Source organism: Mirounga leonina, unplaced genomic scaffold (assembly GCF_011800145.1).
Source record: "Mirounga leonina isolate KUSES-001 unplaced genomic scaffold, KU_Mleo_1.0 Mir_151, whole genome shotgun sequence".
Lineage (NCBI taxonomy): Eukaryota > Metazoa > Chordata > Mammalia > Carnivora > Phocidae > Mirounga > Mirounga leonina.
In genome coordinates, this window is record NW_023270377.1 from 107,674,271 (window position 1) to 107,699,621 (window position 25,351).

General features: G+C 45.6%; 1 protein-coding gene across 1 annotated transcript in view; it reads right to left on the minus strand.

Moving 5' to 3' along the window:
• Window positions 1–25,351, minus strand: part of ERCC3 (ERCC excision repair 3, TFIIH core complex helicase subunit) — a 31,015-nt gene that overhangs the window by 5,409 nt on the left and 255 nt on the right. Inside the window, exons 2-12 of the mRNA XM_035008239.1 lie at window positions 24,934–25,139; window positions 24,043–24,279; window positions 22,288–22,337; window positions 21,734–21,869; window positions 21,372–21,536; window positions 20,879–21,083; window positions 19,333–19,647; window positions 14,277–14,461; window positions 10,429–10,631; window positions 9,533–9,629; window positions 8,638–8,755 (exon numbers count right to left, since the gene is read on the minus strand). Of these exons, the coding sequence (XP_034864130.1) occupies window positions 8,638–8,755; window positions 9,533–9,629; window positions 10,429–10,631; window positions 14,277–14,461; window positions 19,333–19,647; window positions 20,879–21,083; window positions 21,372–21,536; window positions 21,734–21,869; window positions 22,288–22,337; window positions 24,043–24,279; window positions 24,934–25,139 (1,917 nt within the window). The remainder of the gene's footprint in view (window positions 1–8,637; window positions 8,756–9,532; window positions 9,630–10,428; window positions 10,632–14,276; window positions 14,462–19,332; window positions 19,648–20,878; window positions 21,084–21,371; window positions 21,537–21,733; window positions 21,870–22,287; window positions 22,338–24,042; window positions 24,280–24,933; window positions 25,140–25,351) is intronic.

The window sequence follows — 25,351 nt, forward strand, 5'->3', positions numbered from 1 at the left end:
ACCCAACAGAATTGAAAGCATATGTCCACACAAAATTTGCACATGAATTTCATAGCAGCAGTATTCCAAATAACCAAAAAGTGGAAACGACGCAAATGCCCATCAACAGAAGAACAAATAAACAAGATGTGGCATGTCTGCTCAATGGAGGATCATTCGGCAATAAAAAGAAGGAAGTACCGGGGCGCCTGGGTGGCTCAGCCGGTTAACCGTCTGCCTTCAGCTCAGGTCATGATCCCAGGGTCCTGGGATCAAGCCCCACATCGGGCTCCCTGCTCCACGGGAAGTCTGCTTCTCCCTCTCCTCCCCGCTTGTGCTCTCTATCTCTCTCTCTCTCAAATAAATAAATAAAACCTTAAAAAAAAAAAAAAAAGAAGGAAGTACTACTACATGCTACTATGGAGGACCCTTTGGAAAACACGCTAGTCAAAGAAGGCAGCTGCAGAGGGCCCAGACTGCATGATTCTGTATGTATGCAATGTCAAGAATGGGCATGTTTATCAAGGTAAAAATAAGAGTCCCTTGTTAGGGCTAGGAGGCAAGGAGAAAGGAGTGACTGCCAGTGGGAAAGGGTTTCTTTTCTGGAGTGATGAGAATATTCTAAACACAGCCTATGGTGATGGTGATGTGACACACTTTGCAATTATATTATAAACCACTGTGGGCACCTGGGTGGCTCAGTCGGTTAAGGGTTCAATTTGGCTCAGGTCATGATCTGGGGGTGATGAGATCGAGCCCCAAGTTGGGCTCTGTACTGGGTGTGGAACCTGCTTAAGATTCTCTCTCTCCCTCTCCCTCTGCCCCTCCCCACCCCACTGTGCACACATGTGTGCTCTAAAAAAAAAAAGAAAAAGGAAAACCACTGAACTGTACCCTTCCAATGGACCAACTATATGGTATATGAATTCTATCTCAATAAAGTTACCAAAAAAAAAAAAAAGGCTCAGAGAGAAAACCTAGGACAGAATTATCACAGAAACTGGGCCAGAGATACTGCAGCCTATAAAAGCTGATCCTTCTGGACAATCTGCAGATTTTTGCTTCACAGTTCAATTGTCAGCAGGTTCCATATCTGTGTACTGCCTCTGAGTTCAACTATTTCTTAGTCTTACAAGAGCTCAGAGATGCGAAGAAAGCAGCCAAATACCTTATATCAAATAGTATTTTTTTAAAAACAGAATTCTACTCAAATTCAAAGTGGTTTTCAAGTTAGATTTGTTTCTTTTTTGGGAGGTGGTGAGTAAGGCATAAGTTACGAATTATGTTCACATATGCTAGGCAGATTCTATTCCTGTCAGCTTATAAAAGCCGCCATTTATCCAGCAGCCTCCTATATTCTGTTACATAAGGCTTACTCCTCACAACAGCCCTGCAAGGCAGGATGTACTCCCACTCTGGATGGAAAAGCAAGGCTCAGAGGGGCAAACTACCTGCCCAAGGTCCCAAGGTTGGCCTGGTGCCCATGTGCATGCTCTTTCTACTAATATGCCCTGCCTCCATATTAAATACAGTTAGCTCCCTCTTACACATATTCTAACACGGTATGACTCCAACCTACGCCCACTAACCCTGTTTCCGGACACCCTACCAGTCCGGCTGTCTCCTAAGAAAGGAAAGCGAACACCCCGAGGACAAGGCCTGTGCCCCTGTCTTAGGGCCTCCCTGGTCCCAGGAGGGGGGCCGTGGCCATCTCTAAGCAGCAGCGCCAGTGCCTGTCACACCCACTGTTGGGGTGTGGGCCCTTCGACCACAGTTATGAGGCACAGACTCCGACATCCTGCATCCTCATGCGCTGAGCATGTGACAGCCCGGCTGCAAGCTGCCACCCAGGACGGGGCTCTTCCCAGGTGCTGTGTGAGGCAGCCAGCTATGGCTGCCCAAGCTGCTCCTACCAAGCCCTCCCCTTACTCCAGACTCAAGATCCAGGCTCCAGGTCCTAGACATCACTGGTGGCCCAGCTCTGCTTTCTCCCGGTACGTCTACACCACGCACACCACGCTCCTGGCTCCTCTTACAATCTACCATTGCAAGCACTCAGCTGAGCGGATATCCATGTGAACCAGGCAGCTGCCAGGGAAAATATGCACACAGTAACCCTAAGGCATGGTGGCGCGAGCCAAGCTACTCATGCTGTTTGACAAGGTCCAAGTATGGGGGACGATCCTGAAAACAGGAGACTCCACAGCTGACTCCTGCTATTCTCTTTCATTTTGTTTATGGCAATCTTTATAATTGTGGGAATATTTCTGGGCTGGCTCCTGCTATTCTCTTTCATTTTGTTTATGGCAATCTTTATAATTGTGGGAATATTTCTGGGGTTTCATGATAAAGTGACTACTCATCTTAATTATGCCTATCTAAGCAATCATAATGAAACTAATTCCACAAAGAATTAGTTTCTATAGAACAAAATAACAAGACGGTCACGCTCTGTCTAATATCTTTCTCTTTGCGTACTGTTTTTTAGTTTTAGCGAAAGTCAATAAGCGGAAATCAATAAAGGTCATGTTAATCATTGCAAAGGAAAAATGAAAGAAGGCGGTGTCTGTAATCCAGAGAATGATCTAAGATTATATCGATAAACTGTAAAAAAAAACATAATCACATGTTACGAAAGCATGGAAAAACAAAAATATCCTAACATATAAATAAAGTTCCTCTGAGGCTGCCAGGAGGAGATGCTTGCAACCTGATCCTGTGTCTGTGTCTCCTCATTCCCCGACACCGTCCTTTGCTACGAGAGACCCACCCCGGCTGGAGCTGGACTCCGGCAGGTGGCGCCACAATGTGGGGCTCGACTAGGTAAGCCTTCCTACAGGGACGGATAGGACTCTGCTTGTGGGTACTGCAGACCCCTCTGTGAAGGAATACAGAGTAAGAGTGAGCAGAAACACAGAACTTAGAGAAGCTATGGGCCATAATAAGTCAAAGGAACGACGACTCTTTATTGATATTATTAAGCATATGATTGAAAAAAGAGGTGTTAAGGTTACTCATGCTCAACTGGCTAGATTTTTGACCTTTGTAGAGACCTGTTGCCCTTGGTTTCCGAAAGATGGTAGTCTCGGTATTAGAACATGGAACAAGATAGGGGAGGAAATGCAGTTATACTATTCTAACCATGGTCCTGAAAATGTACCCGTGGAGGCATTCTCTTTATGGACATTGTTAAGAGATATGTTAGATCCTATGCCTAGCTCACAGGCTTTACACAAAAAATTACGGGAGACACATAACGCTGCCCCCACTGAAGAGACACCTCTATTACAAAAATCAGCCTCTCAAGTACTGGTAATAAATGAAATGAAATCAGAAGATGAGGACAAAGATAATAAAAGAGTTGAAGAGAGACGATCAATTGTCCTCCAAAGATTAGGTAGCCCTTGAGGAGGAGGCTGCTAAATATCATGAACAAGACTGGGAACTTTTTGCAAATGCCACAGCCCCTGAATGCGGCTCTGTGATTAACCTATATAGACAGTTAAAAGTTCCACAGAACAAGGCCTTAGTTCGTAAAAAACCCTTGCCACCTATTAAGAATATTGGCTTTAAGGGAGCAATACAGGAGGCCTTGCGAGATGGGGATTTAACCTTTAAATGTTTTCCAGTGACTTTTTTTTTTTAAGATTTTATTTATTTATCTGAGACAGAGAGAATGAGAGAGAGAGAGCACATGAGAGGGGTGAGGGTCAGAGGGAAAAGCAGGCTCCCCGCTGAGCAGGGAGCCCAATGCGGGACTCGATCCCAGGACTCCAGGATCATGACCTGAGCCGAAAGCAGTCGCCCAACCAACTGAGCCACCCAGGCACCCCTTCCAGTGACTTTTGATGATGAATGGGACAAACCTCAGGGGGAACCACTCCCTTATAAGGTCTTAAAGGAACTAAAAAAGGCAGTTTCTGACTATGGTTCTACATCTCCTTATACGATGCAGTTGGTGGAGGCAATTGCTAGCCAGTGGATGACTCCTTATGATTGGCATCAAACTGCCAAATCTTGTCTCCCTGCGGGGGTATATTTACTTTGGAAGGCTGAATATGAGGAGTTGGCAAAACAACAAATTGCTATTAATAGAAAGTCAGGCCGCCGCTCCGTAACATTTGATATGCTTCTGGGCCTAGAGGAATGGTCACAAGCCCGTGATCAACTAAATTTATCTAAGGAGGCTCTCAGCCAAAGCTCCAGCCTAGCTGTTAATGCCTGGAGACACCTACCTGCTGGAGAGGTAAAAACTACAGGCTTAAGTAATATCAAACAAAGTCCAAAAGAACCTTACCAGGTCCTTCCCACTACTCACACTCCGACTGGAGTATTATGGCAGGAGGGACCCTTGGAATGGATTCACCTCCCCGGAACCACCAAGAAGGTCGTCTGTGCCTATACCACCTCGGTTGCCCTATTAATCATTAAAGGAAGAACTAGGAGTGTTGAGCTATTTGGAAGAGAATTTCAATCATTAACCCTGCCTTATAAAAGGGAGCAACTTGATTATTTATTCCAACTGGATGATGACTGGCAAATTGCTATCCAATCTTTTAATGGGACTATTAAATATCATTTGCCTTCCAACCCTCTACTTCAATTCTTAAAAGAACAATCAATTATCTTTCCAAAAATTGTCAACTCCTCACCCTTAGCTCACCCAGCTGCTCTCGTCTTTACTGACGACTCCTCAACCAGAAGAGCAGCTTATGTCATTAATAACCATAAAACAGCTGTACAAACTACCGAAACTTCAGCCCAAAGAACTGAACTCTTTGCGGTGACAGAAGTCTTTAAGACTTTACATGACCAACCATTTAATCTTTTCACTGATTCTCAATATGTGGCCAGGCTGTTCCCCGTTATAGAAACCGCTATTATAGCTCAAAACAAAACTACTATTGCTCCTCGCTTATAGGAACTCCAAGATCTGATCAGAAAGAGAATGCACAAGGTGTATGTGGGCCATATCCGAGGTCACTCCAAATTGCCAGGACCCCTAGCAGAAGGAAATAATATAGCTGATTTACTTACCAGAGAGGCAATCTTTACAATTAAAGAAGCAACTGCCAACCATGCCCTCCATCATCAAAATGCAGCCTCTTTAAGAAGGCAATTTCACATAACAAGAGAAGCGGCCAGAGAGAGTTCGGAAATGCTCTATATGTCCAACCACTCAGCCCTCTTTGCCTATGGGGGTTAATCCCCGAGGCCTTAGACCCAATGATCTCTGGCAGATGGATGTAACACCTGTTCCCTCCCAGCTTTGGTGAACTGAGCTATGTACATGTTTCTGTGGACACTTTCTCTCATTTAATTATGGCGACAGCTTGCACCGGAGAAGCTTTTAAAGATGTGTCTCAACAATTTGATGTTTTGTTTCGCCTATGCAGGAATGCCCAAAGCTATTAAGACAGATAATGCACCTGCATATACTTCATCTGCATTCAAAAAATTCTGTGATTCGTTTAAAATCTCCCATAATACGGGGATTCCCTATAACCCGCAGGGACAAGCTATAGTAGAAAGAGCACACCAGACCTTAAAAACCCAAATCTCCAAACTACAGAGTTCAGAATATAAATATAGTTCTGTGCATCATATTCTAATTCATGCACTATTCGTCATCAATTATCTAAATTGTGACTCTCATGAGATTTCTCCCATTATGAAACATTGGGAAACTGATGACATTAAACCCAAACCACTGGTTATATGGAAAGATCTCTTAACAGGATCTTGGAAAGGCCCCGATATATTATTAATGTGTGGGCAAGGCTATGCTTGTGTCTTTCCACAGGACGCTGACTCACCTATCTGGATTCCTGATAGACTAATCCGGTATCATGTCTCGCAGACACCCTCCACTCCCACGTCCGATACGTAGACCTTTACCCCCTATAAATATCCCACTTAGAGAAAGTTCTGCCCGATCTCCAGAAGCCGCTGACCCTCTGATTCCACCTTTACACCGGCTGCGCCTTGAAGAATCGCAAACCAGTCCTACTGCGCCACCTACTCCAACCACACTGCGCAGCAACCCACCAACCTGGGGACAACTGAAACAACTCTCCAATCAAGCACAGCGTCTCGTGGAAGGACAAGGTGTTAACGTAACCCCTGAGAATATGTTTGTGGCTATGCTTGCGATCATCTCATGCCAGGTGATATGTGTTTCTGCTTCTCAATATTGGGCATATATTCCGGATCCACCAATCTTGCATCCTACACCTTGGGGATCCTCTTCTATTCGTGTGTTTACTAATAATTCTGATCTTTTGGGGGGAGAATCAAATTCATTTATCTTGCATAAAACAGATGCAAATTTCTCTTTCCACGGGAGACTTGATGATCCTCCTATATGCTTTAGTACCAATACAACAAATTTACCTGATGGCTGCCTTCCCCTCAATTATAGAAGTTTATTAACTGATTCTCCCAATAGGAATCCAAAAACTAGGGATCTTTGGGTACTTAATCTACAGCATATAGGAAGTTATAATTATCAAGATACTGTGGTCCATGATAAACCTCCTGCATCCATTCCTCTGTGTGAGGCCTTGCTAGGAGACCTAAATAATGCTTAGGGCAATATTGATAAATTTAAAGGGTTTCCCTTATGGCATGAATGTATGTTCCAATCTAAAGGACTGCGATTTTCGCCTCGCAACTCTCAGATGTCCATTTATGACTACTCCGTATCTAGCCCAGACCATGACTATAGAAGACATTTAAATAATCGACAAAGTATTATTGGAATGATAATCTAATAAAAAAGCCAGAAAAAATAAACAGATGGTTCTCATTAGGATGGGTTAGTCCTATATTTGTTGCTAAAACTTGGAATAGTACTCAAATATATCCTGAATTATATAGATTATTAGCTGCTACAGGAATGATTTTTCTAAAAAGGCCTAGACGCCCTGACCATATGGAGGTGGTCATGGCATGTGTGGGTCGCCCTCATGCTCTCTTGGTGCAAGGTCATGGCCAATTACAGGTAAACAAGACTAATCATACCTATTATGTATCCTGTTCAAAATGTACATTAACTAATTGCATTGATCCAACTGTTGGACCAACTGTCTTTATAGTTGTTCATCAACCTCCTTATGTAGTGTTACCTGTAAAATTAGAAGAACATTGGTATGATGATCCTGGCATGTATACGATTCAACTTGTAGATAAAGCCTTACGCCACCCTAAGAGATTTATTGCAGCACTTAAATTAGGTATTACTGCTCTTATAGGAATCATAAGCTCTTTTGCTATATCTACAACTGCTTTAGTACAGGAAATACATACTGCACATCATGTGGATAGATTAATCCAGAATATTTCAACTGCACTTTATTTGCAGGAACAAATAGTCAAGAAGTTTGAGGCACGATTAAAGGTTCTAGAAGAAACTATATTATATGTAGGAAATCAAATTCAAAATCTCAAAACTCGGTTAACCACTAGATGCCATGCACAATATAAATGGATCTGTGTTACTCCCCACCATTATGATTCCTCATCTGTCCCTTGGGACAATGTCAAAAATCACCTACTGGGAATATGGAGCAATGATAATATATCCTTGGACTTAAACTCCTTGCAAGAAAAAATTAAAGACATTAGTTTGGCACATGTGTCCTCAGCCACAGCCTCAGAAGTTGCAGATTCCTTTCTTGCCACTTTGCAGAAATACACCTCCACTACTGCCTGGTTTCCATCCCTCATCAATCTAGGTATATCAGCACTAATTATTATCTCCCTTTTGTTTCTCTTTCCAGTCTTCGTCAAATTACTAAGTAGAGGAATAAAACAAATTCATTTGGAATTGAAGACTTTGTAACTGAAGGCCAAAAATAAAAAAGGGGGAGATGGCGCGAGCCAAGCTACTCATGCTGTTTGACAAGGTCCAAGTATGGGGGACGATCCTGAAAACAGGAGACTCCACAGCTGGCTCCTGCTATTCTCCTTCATTTTGTTTATGGCAATCTTTATAATTGTGGGAATATTTCTAGGGTTTCATGATAAAGTGACTACTCATCTTAGTTACACCTATCTAAGCAATCATAATGAAACTAATTCCACAAAGAATTAGTTTCTATAGAACAAAATAACAAGACGGTCACGCTCTGTCTAGCACCTTTCTCTTTGCGTACTGTTTTTTAGTTTTAGCGAAAGTCAGTAAGCAGAAATCAATAAAGGTCATGTTAATCATTACAAAGGAAAAATGAAAGAAGGCTATGTCTGTAATCCAGAAAATGATCTAAGATTATCTCGATAAACTGTAAAAAAAACATAATCACATGTTACGAAAGCATGGAAAAACAAAAATATCCTAACATATAAATAAAGTTCCTCCAAGGCCCTCAGGAGGAGATGCTTGCAACCTGATCCTGTGTCTGTGTCTCCTCATTCGCTGACGCCGTCCTTTGCTACGAGAGACCCACCCCGGCTGGAGCTGGACTCCGGCAGCATGGAGATAATACGAACCAGGCAGATCTTGGTCCTTGCTCTGGGATCCCTCCCTGCAGTCTACTAGGCCCAGGGGCGCGACCTCGCCACTGTGAACACACAGGCAGCTTAGACCTACCCTCTTCCCAACCAACGTGGTTCAAAAGGAGAGACTTCCTGGAGCAGAAGGGGTAAGACCACCTTTACCTTTTTTGGCTCGGAGCACTCGCCCCAGCCTCTGGGCCTCCTGCCGCCGGGAGCCACCATGAGATGAGATCTGAATGAGAACATTTGCTTCTGGCAGATCAAACGATGTGTCGCCCACCTACAGAAATGAAACAGCTTTGAGTCTGGGAAGGTTTTTTATTTGGGACAGAAAGAAAGGCCACTGAAACCACCGGCACGTGCGGGACACATGACCTGGTAACGGCCACTGTCCACACTGGGCTGGATCTGGCTCTGGGTAACGGCCTCTGCTTGAGGGTTCCAACCACCGAGGTTCCCAAGCACACATCAAAGTTTGGCACTTACTGACCCAGCCATGATCACTTTATTAGTAAATCTCATTTATTTTGAGCTTTGGGTCTGTTCTAATCTGAATGACCGCTCTACACTATTGGGCCACAGCTTCTAAGAGCATCACCCAGCTGGGCCTTCATGAGTTTGCGTCGTGCTTACCTTGACCACCCACCATCAAGGCACACGAGGAGCCCAGAGAAAGGCTGCCTGAAGCCCACAGCAATCTCTAACTCCACAAAGAGAACCTCATCTGAATGCCTACTTTGGCCACAATAGGTAATGAAAATTTCCCCCTTAGATAAATAAAATATAATTTAAAATTCCCATATCCTCAAAGGAAGCGGGAAAAATCTCAGTCAAGCAGAGACTTTATAGATCATCCACAGTACATTAAACCCTGCATCTGCTCCTTCTGCTACCCCATCAGGAAACACTCTCTGTCTCCAGACACAGAAACACTGGAATGAAAACTGACATGTCACGTCCCTTCAACAAACATGAATTCACTGTCTAGAAATCCCCCAGTGTCCCCCTAACCCGGGGGGTGCTGGTACCTCACCACCACCCTGCATGCCATACAGACCTTGGATATGAAGATGGTGTTGATTTTGGGGTTGTGCTTGAAATTCTGGAGAATCTGCATCCTCTCTCCTTGGGATGTAGGACCATAGATATAGGGTCTAAAGAAGAATGAAGCTGCATTAGGAAGGCCACAGAATCACCCCCTCAATTATCCTGAAAGCACATTAGAGGGAAAGGGAGCTCCTGCAAGGTTTCTCTCTTCCAGGAAGCCCTCCGTCATGCAAGCGTATCAGGAGAAGGCCCATAAAAATGAGTGGCTACAGACTCTCCGCCAACGTTCTGGTCACCACTCTCCTCAGGATTCCTTTACTTTTTCCTTTTTTCTTTGTTTATACTTTTTCCTGAGTCAACATCCCTCAATCTAAGCTTCATGTCAACACAAGTAGTGCTAACACAGAATCCAGGTGGGACTGTGGGCTAGTGAGGACGTTGCTGGTGATTCCTGAGAAGCTCTTTCTAGCTGTAGGGCCGTAGCTGGGATGCTGGCCCAGTCAGCCTTGCCTTCCTGGCCCCCGGCCCATACAGTCTGACCCCAGCTCCACCACAGTGCTCACTCGGCCTGCCACTCCTGATGCCAACTTGCTCCCACCTTTGGAGCCCAGCTCAAAGATGGTGCCCCACCAAAGCAGCACAACTCTAGCCCCTGATCCCTGGGCTGAGGGTGACCGGGCACCCTTTTCTATTCGCTCTGACCTCTGAGTCTGACCACCTGCTCCTCTGTCTCACCTGGTTCCTGGCCCTGGGGCCACAGAACCAGACCTTTAGATCCTAAGAAGCTCCTGAGAGCTTCTAGAGGAAGAGAAAAAAAAAAACCAAACAAACAAACCGAGCACCTTCTGCATTCTGGCTTGGGGAAGAGAAGCCGCCTGGCGGCAACTCCAACTTTTCAATTCTTACTTGTTCAGCCTAATGGCATATTCCTTCAGGGCAAACACGTTGTCAGCAAAGACAATAATCTTGTCATTCCTCCTTTCATGAAACTTGATCAGAAACTGGCAAGCTCTGAATTTGTTGGGGTTCATGGTGTACAGCAAGATTCGTTTCTTGGTTTTAATTGCCACATACTCCCGGTAAAACTCAGGAGACATTGGGCACCAGACCTGTGATACAGTAAGAACCACAGGTCAGTTTGCAAGTTGAAACATCACATGATTAGAAACATTTGAAGACCATTCACTTAGCAGTACTAGCTTTAAAATAAATCAAAAAGGGGTGCATGAGTGGCTCAGTCGGTTAAGCGTTGGACTCTTGATTTCGGCTCAAGTTGTGCGATCGAACCCCATGTCAGGCTCCAAGTTGGGCATGGAGTCTGCTTAAGATTCTCTCTCCCGGGGCGCCTGGGTGGCTCAGTCGTTAAGCATCTGCCTTCGGCTCAGGTCATGATCCCAGGGTCGTGGGATCGAGCCCCGCATCGGGCTCCCTGCTTGGCGGGAAGCCTGCTTCTCCCTCTCCCACTCCCGCTGCTTGTGTTCCCTCTCTCGCTGTATCTCTCTCTGTCAAATAAATGAAATCTTTAAAAAAAAAAAAAAAAAAAAGATTCTCTCTCCCTCTCCCTCTGCCCCTTTCTAAAAAATAAAAAAATAAAAAATAAAAAAAAAAAAAAATATATATATATATATATATATAAACCAAATCAAGTACCTAATGGTGAACCAGGACACTCTCATATTTCTCTCTTAACACACAGATTTTTAAATGTATCGATATCCAGGGAATTACCTTTACACAAGCTCCAGGTAAGGGAAATCAGGTTCTCAACCAGTGGTCCAAGTAATCCCTCCTGTTTAGACCACCCCTTCACACACAAGTCTACGCACAGCACTGGTATGGAGAACCACACACACAAACTTCCTACCTCTGTTGTTGAGTCAGTCTAGCAAGGACATCCTAGGAGTAATGAACTCACCTAGCACCTAGATCCTGGTTTGTAAATTTCATTCTCTACTAAAAGGGCACCCTGGAGAAATGGCTGATTCCAGGACCAGGGTGGGTAGGGAAAGGACCAGCTGAGTCTAAAATACCCTGCTGTGCCAGAAAGCAAGGAAGTGCTCAAAGAATGATGGGGACATGTCAAACGGATACAGAAGCCAGCTGGAAGGGGGTCCCGTTGGTTGCATCGGAGACAATTTGATCATTCGAGTAAGAATGACAGTAACACTCCTGAGGGCCTCCTCTGTGCTGGGCCCTGTGCATGGACTGCCAGCACGGTAAAGGAAGCTCAGACAAATACACTGAAGTGCCATGGGTTTTAAAGGTCTCAAGGCTGTGAACACACAAAAAGGACCCTCTGGAAATCTGTACTGAACAGGCCATAAAGCCTATCCTGACAGGCTCAGAATTCTGACCAGTGCCACTTCTGTGTGATCATCATAGGCCCTTTCCTCACGCTGCAACCAACGTGGAATTAGCTGCCATCGTTACATGCCGAAACGGGGCTGAGCTCAAATTCCTAGGTTTTGCTGCTGCTGCTGCCGCTGTATTTTCTGGTTCCTCTCAGGCCACGTCCTGTCCACGTCCACATTGGAATTTCTCGTTCCTTACCAAAAAAGCAATTCTTTTTTCAAGTAAAATCTTTAAAATTATGCATTTCACAGAACATGAATGGTCCATAAACGTATGAAACAATACTCAACGTCATTAGTAAACAGGAAAATACATATTGAGATCAAAAAGGAATACCATTTTCATACTTACCACGTCAGCAAAAATTAAACAAAAATAAAACTATTATGTGTTGGAGAAGATGTGGAAAAACCTCGCTCACCCTTGATGAGAAGGTCAACTGATACAAAACAGTTTTCTAGGATGCCTAGTAAAGTGAACATCCACATAGCCTTTGACCCAGAAATGTTATTCCTAGGTGTATCTGCCAGAGCAGTGGACTTCACAGTTGAATCATTTTACATCACAAACTAAACATTCATATGTACAAATGATTTTATTAAGTAACATATATCCTTAAAATGTATTATGCTTTCTGGCAGAATCTATTCTATACTGGTCATGACCCAATAAAGTAATGTCACCAACTACTACGGAATCACAGTCCACAGTGTGAACAACACTGCTTTAGAAAAGATTACCCAAGGCCCCAAAAAACAGGTATAAAAATATTTGCAGCAACACTGTCATAACAGCAAAAAAAAACTAAGCTCCAAATTTACAGAAACAAAATAAATCAGTGGCTCACTAGGGCTGGGAGCAGAAGCAAGGATTCATGGCAAATGGGCATGAGGGAACTCTGTGGTGGTGGGAAGTTCAATTCTAAAACTGGAGTGTGAGGATGGCTACAGAACTCTTTACACTTACTAAGATCACAGAATTTCTAAATCACAGTATTTACTTACAACAGGTGAATGTTAAGAAACATGAACTTATACCTCAGTAAATACTGCTACTGAAAAGACAAGTTAGCAACCTAAATGTCTATCAACATTAGAGATTTTATTTTTACTTGCTGTGTAATATTCCATTATATATCAAATTGTGGTGTATTTGTACAATGGAATACTACAGCGCAATTCAAAAAAATAAACTACAGCTACTTGCATCTTCAAAAAAGTAATACATTCTGCAAGAAATAAAAGCACTAACAGACATATATAACCAGGTTCTATTTATATACACACACTTTTTTTTTCTAAGATTTTATTTATTTGAGAGAGTGAGTAAGCAAGCACAAGCAGGGGAGGAGTAGAGGGAGAGGGAGAAGCAGACTCCCCAGTGAGTAGGGAGCCCAATGTGGGGCTCCACACCAGGACTCCAGAATCACAACGTGAGCCAAAGGCAGACGCTTAACTGACTGAGCCACCCAGGCATCCCTGAAGACTTTTTTTTAAGGCAAAGCTAAACAAAATAGGTGAGGGAAATATACACAGGAGATAAAATAATAAAGGGAAGCAAGAGAGTGACAAACCCAAGTTCCACAACAGTGGATACCCTGGCAGGGGGAGAAGAGAAGCAACTGGAGAGGAATAAGGGGCCTCACAGATTTCTGCAACACTCTGCTTTGTAAAATGGGTGCTGATTATGAAGATGCAACCACAGGGTAGGGAAGTTTTCAGCAGAGCAAGTCCACCTGCACAGGTTCTTCACACTCACCTTTACCCGAGAGGCCCCCTTCTGCCCTTTCACCCCAGCCAGTGAGTGACAGTCACTTCAAGGTGCCAGAAAGGATTTTTGTTGTCGTTCCTTGTAAGGAGACTTACCTTTGAACATGTACTTTAAGCATTTACCCGTGCAGGTATTCACTGCAGAATAAGATCGGGACAATGTGTTTCCCAGTGTGTTCAGAAATAAAATGATCTAGGCCACAGGTGCCTTCTGGGGGCATCAAATCCAAGAGGCTTGCACACTGGGGTGGCCTGGATGGTTGCCCATGCAGGACAATCCAAGAATCCCTCAAGGGTGAGGGTGGGTGGGAACAGCCTGAGGTGCTCCATCCCAGAGAAGAGGAGCATGGATTTTGGAGGCAAACCAGCCTGGATTAGCATCCCAACTTGTGCACTTACTCACTGTGTGCCCCTGGAACATTGATTCTGCTTCCCAAGTCTGCGGAGTGGGAAGAACACTGCCCACCACACCAGGGTGGGAGTGGGGGGCCTGAAGCAACAGGATGAGGTGGCGGCACTTTTGTGCAAGTCCTGACCTGTGTATCTGCCCATAGGGAGGTGACCTGATTCCTTTCCCCTGAACCCCGGGGGGAGTCCCTCCCTTGGAGACAGTGCTGGGAAGGAGCCGGCTACCTCAGCACACTGGACTTTGGCTATGTAGCCGTTGTTCTGCAGCTCCATCCAGTTGGCTTCGTAGAGCTTGGGCCCAATCAGAAAATTTAAATCGACGATTTTGTCATCTTCCCGGACGAGGGTTGCAGTCAAACCCAGCTTGCAGTGGGCCTGCACGATGGTGAGCACCCGTCGGAACATCTTGGCTAGGGAGACAATCAGTGCATTCACACCGTCATTTTTTTAAATGCTCAAGGACTACACACAGCCTTGTGACTTCACACTGGCCTGGGACACTATGGAAACTAACCCCCACATTTCTGAATCACAGGAATCTGGCTCTAGACAAGAATGACTAGGTAAGAACGCTTAATCACCACTTTCAGACCCGTCCAAAAGAGGGAAGACAAAGAGAACAAAAGGGAGAAATGGCTTTAGGGAAGCTCCAAGTTAGGGAACCCCAGGATCCTTCCTTGCAACAGCTAAGCTACCAGCAGGAGCAATTTGAAACATAACCTACAACACTTAAAATACCATTGAGCTCTAAACGATGCAAGGAATTTGCTGGCCCTGAAACTTATATCCAGGTTACAGGAATATGGCTGGGTAACTGGGGGATCAGAGGATAGGAGCTGGATCTGCCCGACTTCCCACCATCTTCCCAGAAACCAAGGAAACAAAAGGGAGACATGAAACCCCAGGCACACCCTGACCCTGGAAACTCCCTTCTCCGCGCTTTTCCAATTAGATTCATCTGGTCAACCATCAACCCCGTCTTTCTCTCTTTGGAATGTTACAATTCTTTCTGATTTATCAAATTCAATAAACACATAAGTGGGCATGAGACATTAATTTCAAAACACCCAACTGTGGGTTTCCATGGGCTCATCTTTTAAAAATCCTAATACTCTGAAAGAAGGTTAAAATGTTTGAGTCATGCTTATCTTCTAATATAATTAAAGGTAAAGCTAGTAATACTGCAGAACCAGACGTTAACAATCTGAGGAAAGATTGCACCAGAACATAAGCCAAAAACCTAAGAACAGCAAAACAGCAGAATACTGTCTAACGCCCAAGTACCAGGACTTCCAAGCCTAACGTGGTTTGCACATACCCTTGGAAGACGAAGACCAGAAGCACGGTTATGTCCGAGGACTGTGCCACTCCAGAAAAGGGTAGCCAAGGACCCCAGACCAGGCTCCTCATGTCAGAAGGGCATGCGAGCCAAGGCAATGGAGACACCAACCTAATGCAGGAGCCGGGAAGGCTGCACCAGATAGCCCAGAGATTCTATCAACCCAAGGGAAGCACGAGTCTCGACCCCGCCTGGACACTCTGCAGCCAGAAAGTCCTTCCTATGGCATCTGCCCTGCAAACGGGTCACGTCCCACTACCACATTCTCTAACAGCCCTATGGCTGTCAGGAGGAAGAACTCACATACAATATAGTGCATGGCTTGACAAATTTTACACAGGTATGTGCCTGTGGAATCACCCAGGTCAAGGTAAGTGCTCTTAACACCTGGAAGTCTCTCCTCTGACCCCTCCTGTCAATACCAGCACTCTCCCTCAACGGAGCCAGATCCGATTTCAGTCATCCAAACTTTCTAGAAATACAATCACAATACACACTTTGTGGGTATGACTTATTTCACTGTACGTTATGTCACAGTTGTCACTTGACATTTATTTGTGTGACTTTTTTGTCCCTCCCACTTCATCTCTAGTCCAAGCACAATGCCTGTGAGCTCTTAATGAATACTTGCTAAAATAATGAAGTTGGCACAGTGTCCTGCATGCAGTAAGCACTTAATATATGCAAGTCCTGCAGTGCAAATTTCTTATTAATATAGTGACCCAATAGGACCCTTCTTGGAAGATGTATAAAACCACCACAGCAACCTTTACCTTTTGAGATAGATCTCAAAGATTTATCATTCTACCTAATCCAACATGGCATTTGTTTAACAATCAAGAAACTTACTGTGATTTATTAGAATTCCCTTATTTAACATTGGCTCTCTGGCCCAGTGAGTGTGGCCAGGCCAAGGGGTGCACAAGACAGAACTCAGAATTCTTTACGGCTGTTTGGTTTTACTCTCCTATCCAGCCAGAGACAAACTGACCCAGTGAACCAGGGAAGAAAGATACACACAGACACCCACGGCGAGCGTAAAATTTTGTGGGGGTACACCTCTGTATCCTCATCACCAGGCAACCAATCCCAAGCCTGGCAGCCACCCTCTAAAACCTGGGACATAGGCTAAAGAGGAACATCAACATAAACTAAATACACACACAAGCAGAAAGCCTCAAGTTTTCCCAAGCTTCAAACACAGCCTCCAACTAAACCGCTACATGGCAATTCCAAATTCATCTGTAGGATGTGATTCTCTAGGTCACCAATTTCTAATCCAATCAGATGCAATACCCCCCACTCCTTAATTTTTTTTTTCTTTTAGTTTTTAAATTAGCACACAGTAAAACTGGTGGGTGGGTGGGATTGGTTCTATAAATTTTAACACATGCATAGATTCATGTAACCACTCCCATAATCAGGATACAGACCAATGCATTACCCCAAACGCTCCCTTGTGCTCTCCCTGTACTGTCACACCCTCCTCAACCCCTGGCACCCACTGATCTGCTCTCCATCACTATCCTTTTGTCTTTTTAAAGGCACCATACACTATATAACCTTCTGAGATGGGTTGATTTCACTCAACACGTACCTCTGGAGATTTATTTAAGCTGTTGCACACAGCAACCGTGTGTTCCGTTTCATGGCTGAGTAGTGTTCCAGGGGAGGGATGGACCCATTTGTCTATCTGGTCACCCACTGCCAGGCATTTCGGTTGCTTCCAGGTTTTGGAGACTCTGACTAGAGCCACTATAAACATTCAGGAGCAGCTTTTTGTGTAAACCTGAGTTTTCATTCTCTAGGATGAATGCCCAGGGGTGCGCCTGCTGAGTCATATGGCAATTTTCTAAGGAACTGCCCAACTTTTCCACAGTGACCATACATTTTGTGATTCCCCTGGTGACACATGCTAGCTGCTCTGTCCTCTTGTCAGTATTCATTACTGTCACTAGTTTCCATTGTAGCCACTGTGATGGGTGTGTAGCGGCATCTCATCTCCTGGTATTAAGTTGCATTTCCCTCAGGGCTAATGATGCGAAACATCTCTTCCGATGCTTCTTGGCATCTGTACATTCTCTTTGGTGAAATGTCTATTCTTGTCTTTTGCCCATTTACTAACATCTTTGCCACTACCAGAATGTCCAACTGGCAATCAAATGAATGTGTTTAAAGCCTAACCTTCCCTCTATGGCTTTCAACATCTCAATTAATGGCCACTCCTTCCAATTACTAAAGCCAAAAAATTTACAGTTGTCCTTCATTTCTCTTTCTCTCAGATCCCACATCCAGCCGGTCAGCTTCACCCTCACAATACATCCAGAAGTAGATTACCTTTATTCTTACTCTTGCTGGTACCCACCCCACCGCTTCTACCCTTGCCTCCTCCAGTCTACTCTCAGCACAGCAGCGAGGGTGGTATTTTTATAGCCATAAATCAGATCATGTCACCCTCTGCTCAGATCCCTCAAATGGCTTCCCACCCACTCCCAATACAAGCCAAAGGCCATACAGTGACCTATGAGGTCCTATGGCATTTGGCCCACACTCTATCCTGCCTGCCCCTCTCTAACCTTGGCTTTGACTGTTCTCGTCTATGTCCCTCCCACCACACGGGCACCTTGCTGTGCTGGACCATGCCAAGTACTCTCCCACCTCAGGACTAACACCCTGTTCCTTCAACCTGAAAGACCCCTGATCCCTACCTGGCTTGCTGTGAACATCTCTAGGTATATTCAGACATCCAGGAGTGCTGGAGGGGCTCTCATTGCACCGAAAAAAAAGGATGCTAGGGCCATTTTGGCCATATTTCAAATATATGAAAATGCCTCTGATTTCATTTCTTTCAGAGAAATCTCTAATTTACACTTCTTAATTTATCAGGGCTCCCCCTTCATTTGTTTTATCAAAAAAGATTTGCCTAGACTACTACTCAGCAATAAAAGGGAAGACCCTATCAATACATATTATAACATGTATATACATGTTATAATATCGATAAATCATCATGCGAAGTAAAAGCAGGCACATGTAAGAAAATATGTATTATATGATTCTGTTAATAAGATGTTTCCAGAAAAGGCAAATCTACAGAGACAGGAAGCACTTCAATGGCCCCTGGGGCTGGGGGTGAAAGCACTGACTATAAATGAGTATGAGGGAGAGGTTCTAAAACTGGATCATGGTGATAGCTGCACAAGTTCACAAATTAACTAAAAATCTTGAATTGTTGGGCGCCTGGGTGGCTCAGTTGGTTAAGCGACTGCCTTCAGCTCAGGTCATGATCCTGGAGTCCCTGGATCGAGTCCCGCATCGGGCTCCCTGCTCGGCAGGGAGCCTGCTTCTGCCTCTGACCCTCCCCCCTCTCATGTGCTCTCTCTCTCTCATTCTCTCTGTCTCAAATAAATAAATAAAATCTTTAAAAAAAAAAAAAATCTTGAATTGTACACTTACAATGGGTGGATTTTATCAGTGGATATTATATCAATATAGCTGTTATTTAAAAAAAAAAAGATTGCTTGCAACACTTGGAGAAGTAGGGCTTCTATAATATATTAAGAATCAATACTTTGGGCTTCAAATAAAACAAACACCACTACGGCAAGGACTTCAGTGCTCCTGGTCCAGTTTTCACGGCACCACAAACCAGTGGGTTAAGGGTAAGCGGAGCTGCAACAGTAAGATGGAGGAAGAAGGGAAATACCATCTTCTGAAAGACTATGCTGGGCCCATGATTAAGGAAGCTGTGAAGGGATACACCCATCCACCACCCACCCTCATCCCCACCCCCACATGCTTATGACTTACTTTAAACCTCTACCCAGCAAGCCTTTCTACCAAGACGGATGTACTACACAGCAGTCCTTCCCTCAACCCAACAAGTGGAAATCAATTTCTGTCTCTGAAATGAGAGGGCAACTCAGCTCTCAGCCTGCTTACCTGGTATGGTATGGACTTCATCCAGGATCATGAGGCCCCACTCCTGAGTTTTGAGCCACTCCATGACTCGCTCAGCCTCCCAGGACCTTTTGGTGGTGTGGCCCAGCATGGAGTAGGTGCTAATGGCAATGGAGCAGCCTATGGGCTTGTCCTTGGCGTCGGAGGTGAAGCGGCAGATCTGGCTGTCGTCGATGGCGGACCACATCTTGAACTGGGCTTTCCACTGCTCCACAGACACAGCTGAGTTGCCCAGCACCAGACAGCGCTTTCTCACCGTGCATGCAGCTGTCACGCCAACCAGGGACTTCCCAGCACCTGTGCAAAACCAAAGGGCAATGAAAACCAGGCCAGGTTGCAATGGACACAGACAGAATGACTCATCAACACACGAATCTGGGTGAATCCTCACAGCTGATGTTGTGATGCACTTATTGCTCCAGAGCCTCTGTTTTCTTCTTTATAAAAAGGAGACATGCTCAGCTCATGCCAAACACGAGAATTAAGAGACAAGCCCCAGGCCCTCCTGTACCATTTTCCATGAATTCTGTTCAAACGCTGCAATCTCCAAACAAACCAGAGGTGAGAGACATTCCCATTGTTTGCCATTTTGAACGTGAGAAAATGAAAGCTGAGGACAACTTGCCCAAGCCACGGGGAGGTGGCGCTGCTAGGGCACACGGACCACACAGAGGGCTCGGTACACGGCAGCTGGGCTGAGAGCTCAGGATTATGGGAAAGGCGGACCCTACTGGCACAGACAAAAGCGAAATTCCAGGGCTTCCAAGTTTACTATCACCCATCATTTGAAGATCAAGATAAAAATCAAGCTCTTCCTTTTAAACAGCAATTCCTCTTTTACCAGGCATGTGCATCAAAATCACCCAGGGTAATTTAAAAAAAAAAGAAAGAACCTGAAGGCACAGGCCTCTCCCATGGAGATTCTAACCTCCTTAAGTCTGAAGTAGGGCCCCCAGGTGAATCTGTTGTGACCTGTGGCCAAGAATGCTGGCCAGGACCTGACATGACTTAGGACAAATGACATCAGACAGGTGCCAGGGGGGCTGTACGGCCTTTCTTGGACGTGTACACTGTAATAAGCCATCCAGGAACAAGCAAGCAAAGTTTCTGTGCTAGGAAGTCCCCATATACACACAACTCACAAGACTGATTGCAAAGAACGAGACCCTAGCCCCAGTGTGTAAAATAGCACCTTCCCCTCCTCACTGTCTAACCACTCACCCTGCCTCTTCTCCAGTGCCCAAGATCTGACACTTGACTTAGTTGATCTGTTTACCCTCTCTCTACCACCAAAAAAAGCTCCGTGAGGTCAGAAGTGTTGTTCTATCTACCAATGCATCCCCAGTGCTGAGCTCAGAGCCCTGCACACAGCAGGCACTCAAATGTTTAAGTCATGAATGAGGGAATCATCTGACCTTCACTGCTCACAGGTGTAATTTAGAGAAAGGCACACAAAAGAGAGTGAGGGGAAGCTGTCAGACCGAGATGAAGGAGCCTGACCCACCTTCTTCACTCAGGTGTCACTTACCACAAGGAAGAACAATGACCCCAGAACGAGCACGTCCATTCCCAAACATCTTCCGCAAGCTCTTCTCCTGATAAGGTCTAAGGACAGCTGTGGGTTTCAGGTCAATGTTGATATCAGGGTTAACAGAATCATTCCGGAAGTCATATTCTGCCAACAGAGGGTACTCCAGGTGGATGCAACGTTTCTGGAGTTCCTCAATCATTTCCTGGGGAGTGAGCATGAAAGAGGTTTTATAATCTTAAGTCCAAAGCGTGCTCATAAACTGTACATAATCCAAGGGGCCATTTCCTACATCTCCCTAGGACTTGTGAAGACTGCCACACCAGCCTGAGGGATAAGACATGCAGGACTAACTCCATTAGGAGGAATGATGCTACAGCCCACAGACACCAAAATAGAGAAAGCATACAGGAACAGACGGGGACCCCCTCTCCCACAGACTGCAGAGTCCACGCAGGGCTGGGCCAGCTTAAGCAGGGATACATGCACTAACCTGCTTGACTTCAAAAGACACTGTCTGGGTCTCTTCTTCTTCTTCTTCATCCTTGTCCATTTGTTCATAAAAGTCAAACAGGTCCGTGGGGATGTCAGATTTACCCTGTGGGTCTGTCACCCGGGAAGTAGAAGGCCCACCACTGCCTTCAGCAGTCTTGGCAATCTGTAAAAGAAAGGCAGGATCTGGAGCTCTATATGATGAGCCCTCCTGCTACCAGACGAGAGCCAAAGTTGCAAGGGGAACTGCAGCTGTAAGAAGACTGTAGGGTCCCAAGTTTGCAAATGCTGAACTAACAGCCCCTGAGAGAGCTGACATCCCAAATGCTCCCACCCCCAAGGGTGACCCAGGAGGCCACCTACAGCAGACTTGCTGGTGAAGGTCTCTGTGATGAGCTCTGTAGCCTCCCCCTCAGAGTTCCGCAGGCGGCATTCCCGGATCACTGGATCCTGGAGAAGATGCTGGATGACATCAGGGTGGGAACTTTCAACGAAGTACCTGCAAGAGGGGATGAAAGAGGGGACTACTGACCGGTACACCATTTCCAGAAGGTTCTGTTGCTCATTTGATCAGATGGTCTGGAAAGAGTGGCTTTGTACACCTCTCTGCTCTTACTCTCCCACAGCCTTGGCCAAATCTGAGCTGTGAGCTACGGGCCAAGATATGGCAAATGAGGAGCAAAACCCTGCTTTAAGTCAAATAAGGAGGGGTCTGAGTCCCAGCTCCACTGCCAGGGAGAACACAGTGGCCAGTGAACGAAATCTCCAGTCTGGGTCACTTCACTTTGCTTATTCCTTTGATCCCCTTACTCAGGGGAGTAGGTGCTAGTGCAGACAGTCCACAAACGTGAGCTCCTTGCCCCCTTCTGTGCACAGGGTGAAAATGCCTCGAGCCAGCCTGTCACAGAATCCCTTACCTGTTGTGCTTCAGGACCAGCTTGACTTTTCCATAGCTGACAGTACACAACTGCAAGGAGTGACATCAAACAGGTACGATTAGCAATGCGCGGCTCACTCAGGACACATTCATTACTGGGCACGGCTTACTACTTACCAAGTGAAGAGCTCATTTTACTTTAGGAAAGCCCAACATGCAACCCTAAAGAGGTCAGGTCTGCCTAAATTGAGCTTTTTCTTATTAATCTCTACTTTTGAAAGTAAAACCTTGCTCTTGCCTAGCTCTGATACACATCCCTTGATTTATAAAATGCTATGTAAAATCTTTCTTTCCCTTTCCCCTTTCTTCTCCATTCCCACAGGCCCCATCCTAACCCAACGGTTCATCCAGCCACACCAGCATTATTACAGCCCCCAGCACAAAGCTGGCACAGAGTAAGGGCTCAGTAATGGTTGCCTAAATTAAATGGAAAGCCTCCCGGCCTGCTCACCAATGGTCCTATTTCCCCAACTAGAATCTAAGTTTCTTGATGGAAGAGAATACAGCTAAAATCTTCCAGGTGCCCAACAATCTTTAGGATGGAACGCAGCAGAGGTTGTGTGGCGGCCATGGAAATTCACCACTCAGATCTCGGGCCGCGGCCTGTCCCTGCTGCTGCCCTCTGAATCTAGCACTGCACTGTACCAACACCTACATTCCTGCAGGCAGCTCCCGGCCAAGACTGAGCACAGCTAGTGCACTGATGCAGGGTTCATTCCAGCAAGGTGCAGGACTTCTCCCTGGGCATCTTTCCACATCACAAGAAGAGAGAACTCTCACCAGGGCTCCTGTCAGCTTCTCTGAGATTGGATGCTCTACTGTACTGGATGCCTGTGGCACTCACCTGCCACTCCAGATTTGGCGGTCTGAATCCAACTCCCTTTAGATCAGCCAAGGGCAACAAACTCACTGTCCATCTCTTCTGAATGGCATTCACCTCTCAGGACAAACCCAAGCATGTTCAACTGCTCTTCATATGGAACCCTAGCCACCTCAACACTTGGAAGTTCTTTTTGACATTCCCAAACAGAAATTGTTGACTATTGGTCCCATGCAGGTATTCAGCCCTAGACAGTTTACCAGTTATATTAGTCTATTCAGCTGCCATACAGACCACCAGAGACTGGGAGATTTAACAACAGAAACATTTCTACAAGTCCACAATCAAGAAGCCAGTGATTAGTTTCTAATTAAGGCTCTCTTCCTGGCTACCTTTTCACCATGTGCTCCTATGACCTCTTCCTTGTGCACACACGAAGAGAAAGAGAGCATGTGAGCTTTCTGGCTGACTCTTCTTAAAAGGATGCTAATCCTACTGGATCAGGGCCCCACTCTTGTGACTTCATTTAAACTTAATTATTTCCTCATTCCAAATACAATCACATTAGGGGTTACGGCTTCAGCGTATGAATTTTGGAGGGGACCAAAATTCAGTCCAAAACACCATTACCTTTCGGCTGCATTCCCAAATAACCCTGGCCAAAAGGGCTGAATTGGTATCGCCAGTGCGCTAGTATCCATTGTCTCAGAGCAGCTCATGGGACGTGTGGCCTCAGCAAGAACACCACGCTGGATCCAGAAGAGCAGGAGCTGGGGTAATCAGTTATGCGAGCTCCCCACATGAGATCTGAATGGCATTTTCATGACTGCCACAGGCTGACAGAGTGCAGCATCTGTCTCCACTATTACTACGTTAACAAGGAAGGCAAAAGAGCTGGCCTTAGCCCCCACTTGCCTTAATAAACTGAATAATTCCATCAGGGACTCCCGTCTTGCTGAGCTTCCTGAGGTACTCAGTGATGTCACTGGTTTGCAACCCAACACTGACAGCTGCATACAGGGAGTAGGCAGTCAGTTTGTACTCATGCACGTGGGTTGGTCGGCACACTGGCTCTGCGATGGCCACCAGGAAGTCTTGAGCATATTTGTAAACTGGAGAGAAGGCTTCTAAGAAGATGTGGCCATCAGGAGCCTAAGAAACACCAAATGGGCACAACAAAGAAATTAATGAGTTGTAAAGACTATTAGACTCTTTCCCAGATCATTATCCAGAAAAGAGAAGCTGCCCAAAAAGTCTTTAACACCCGGGACGTTTTTGTAAGCACTCCTTCGGCCAACCGTGAGACCTGTTACTTTAATCAGATACAAGGAATGGAGAGACAAGGACAGGCTTCCAAAGTCAGGAGCTGCTTCCCACTATTCTTCACAGGGAAAGCCCACCTTATTGGCTATCCTCAAAGTACCTTTTGGCCAGGTTTCAAATGAAGGTAGAGTATTAATTACTTCAAGTTGAGCAAAAGAGCTGCCTAGCAAATACATAACTCCCATTAATTTTTTAAATGGAGAATTAAAATAATACATAGTAAATGGCATTTATTCGATAAATAAAAAAGTATTTCCATGCAGGCGGTAGAAATGGAGGGAAGGTGAGTAAGAGGGAGGGCTGGAGATGAAGGCAGCCCAAGTCTAGCCAGCACCTGTGTGCCGCACCTGCTCATTCCTATCTTGGGCTGCTCCACCAGTATGTATGAAGGCTCTCTTCCGGCCAGCTCCGGAGAGTGGTACCCTGCATTTCTATTTTGGGTCCACAAACTCTCGGTCCTGCCCTAGCTGAGGGTATGCTTACCACCCAGAGAGGCCTCGAGGTGTGGTCGTCCTTCAGCGGCATCTGCAGCCTGTAGTCCTTGGCTCCATATTCATCCACTTTGGTGCCGGACTCATCCACCTGCTTCCCGGCCGCCGAGGGGACCGCTTCCTGAGAGTCGTTCCCAGGGACGTCGTCTTCATCATCTTCTTCATCCTCGTAGTGCCGCTTCTTGGACTTCTTCTTATCTGCAGATACGGATACAGAAGTGAGCCCAGCAGGAGGAACCGAGGGCTCCCTCCTAGCGGCATTCCGAGGAAGCCTGGCAGCAGCCGTATTTCACAAACGCCGCACACTCCTAGCCAAGAGCCACCTGCGTGCCGCTGGCATGCGCTCCCTCAAATGCTTCCCACCCGGCCCACGACCCAGGGCGACCAAAGGTCAAGGATCGCCCCTGGCC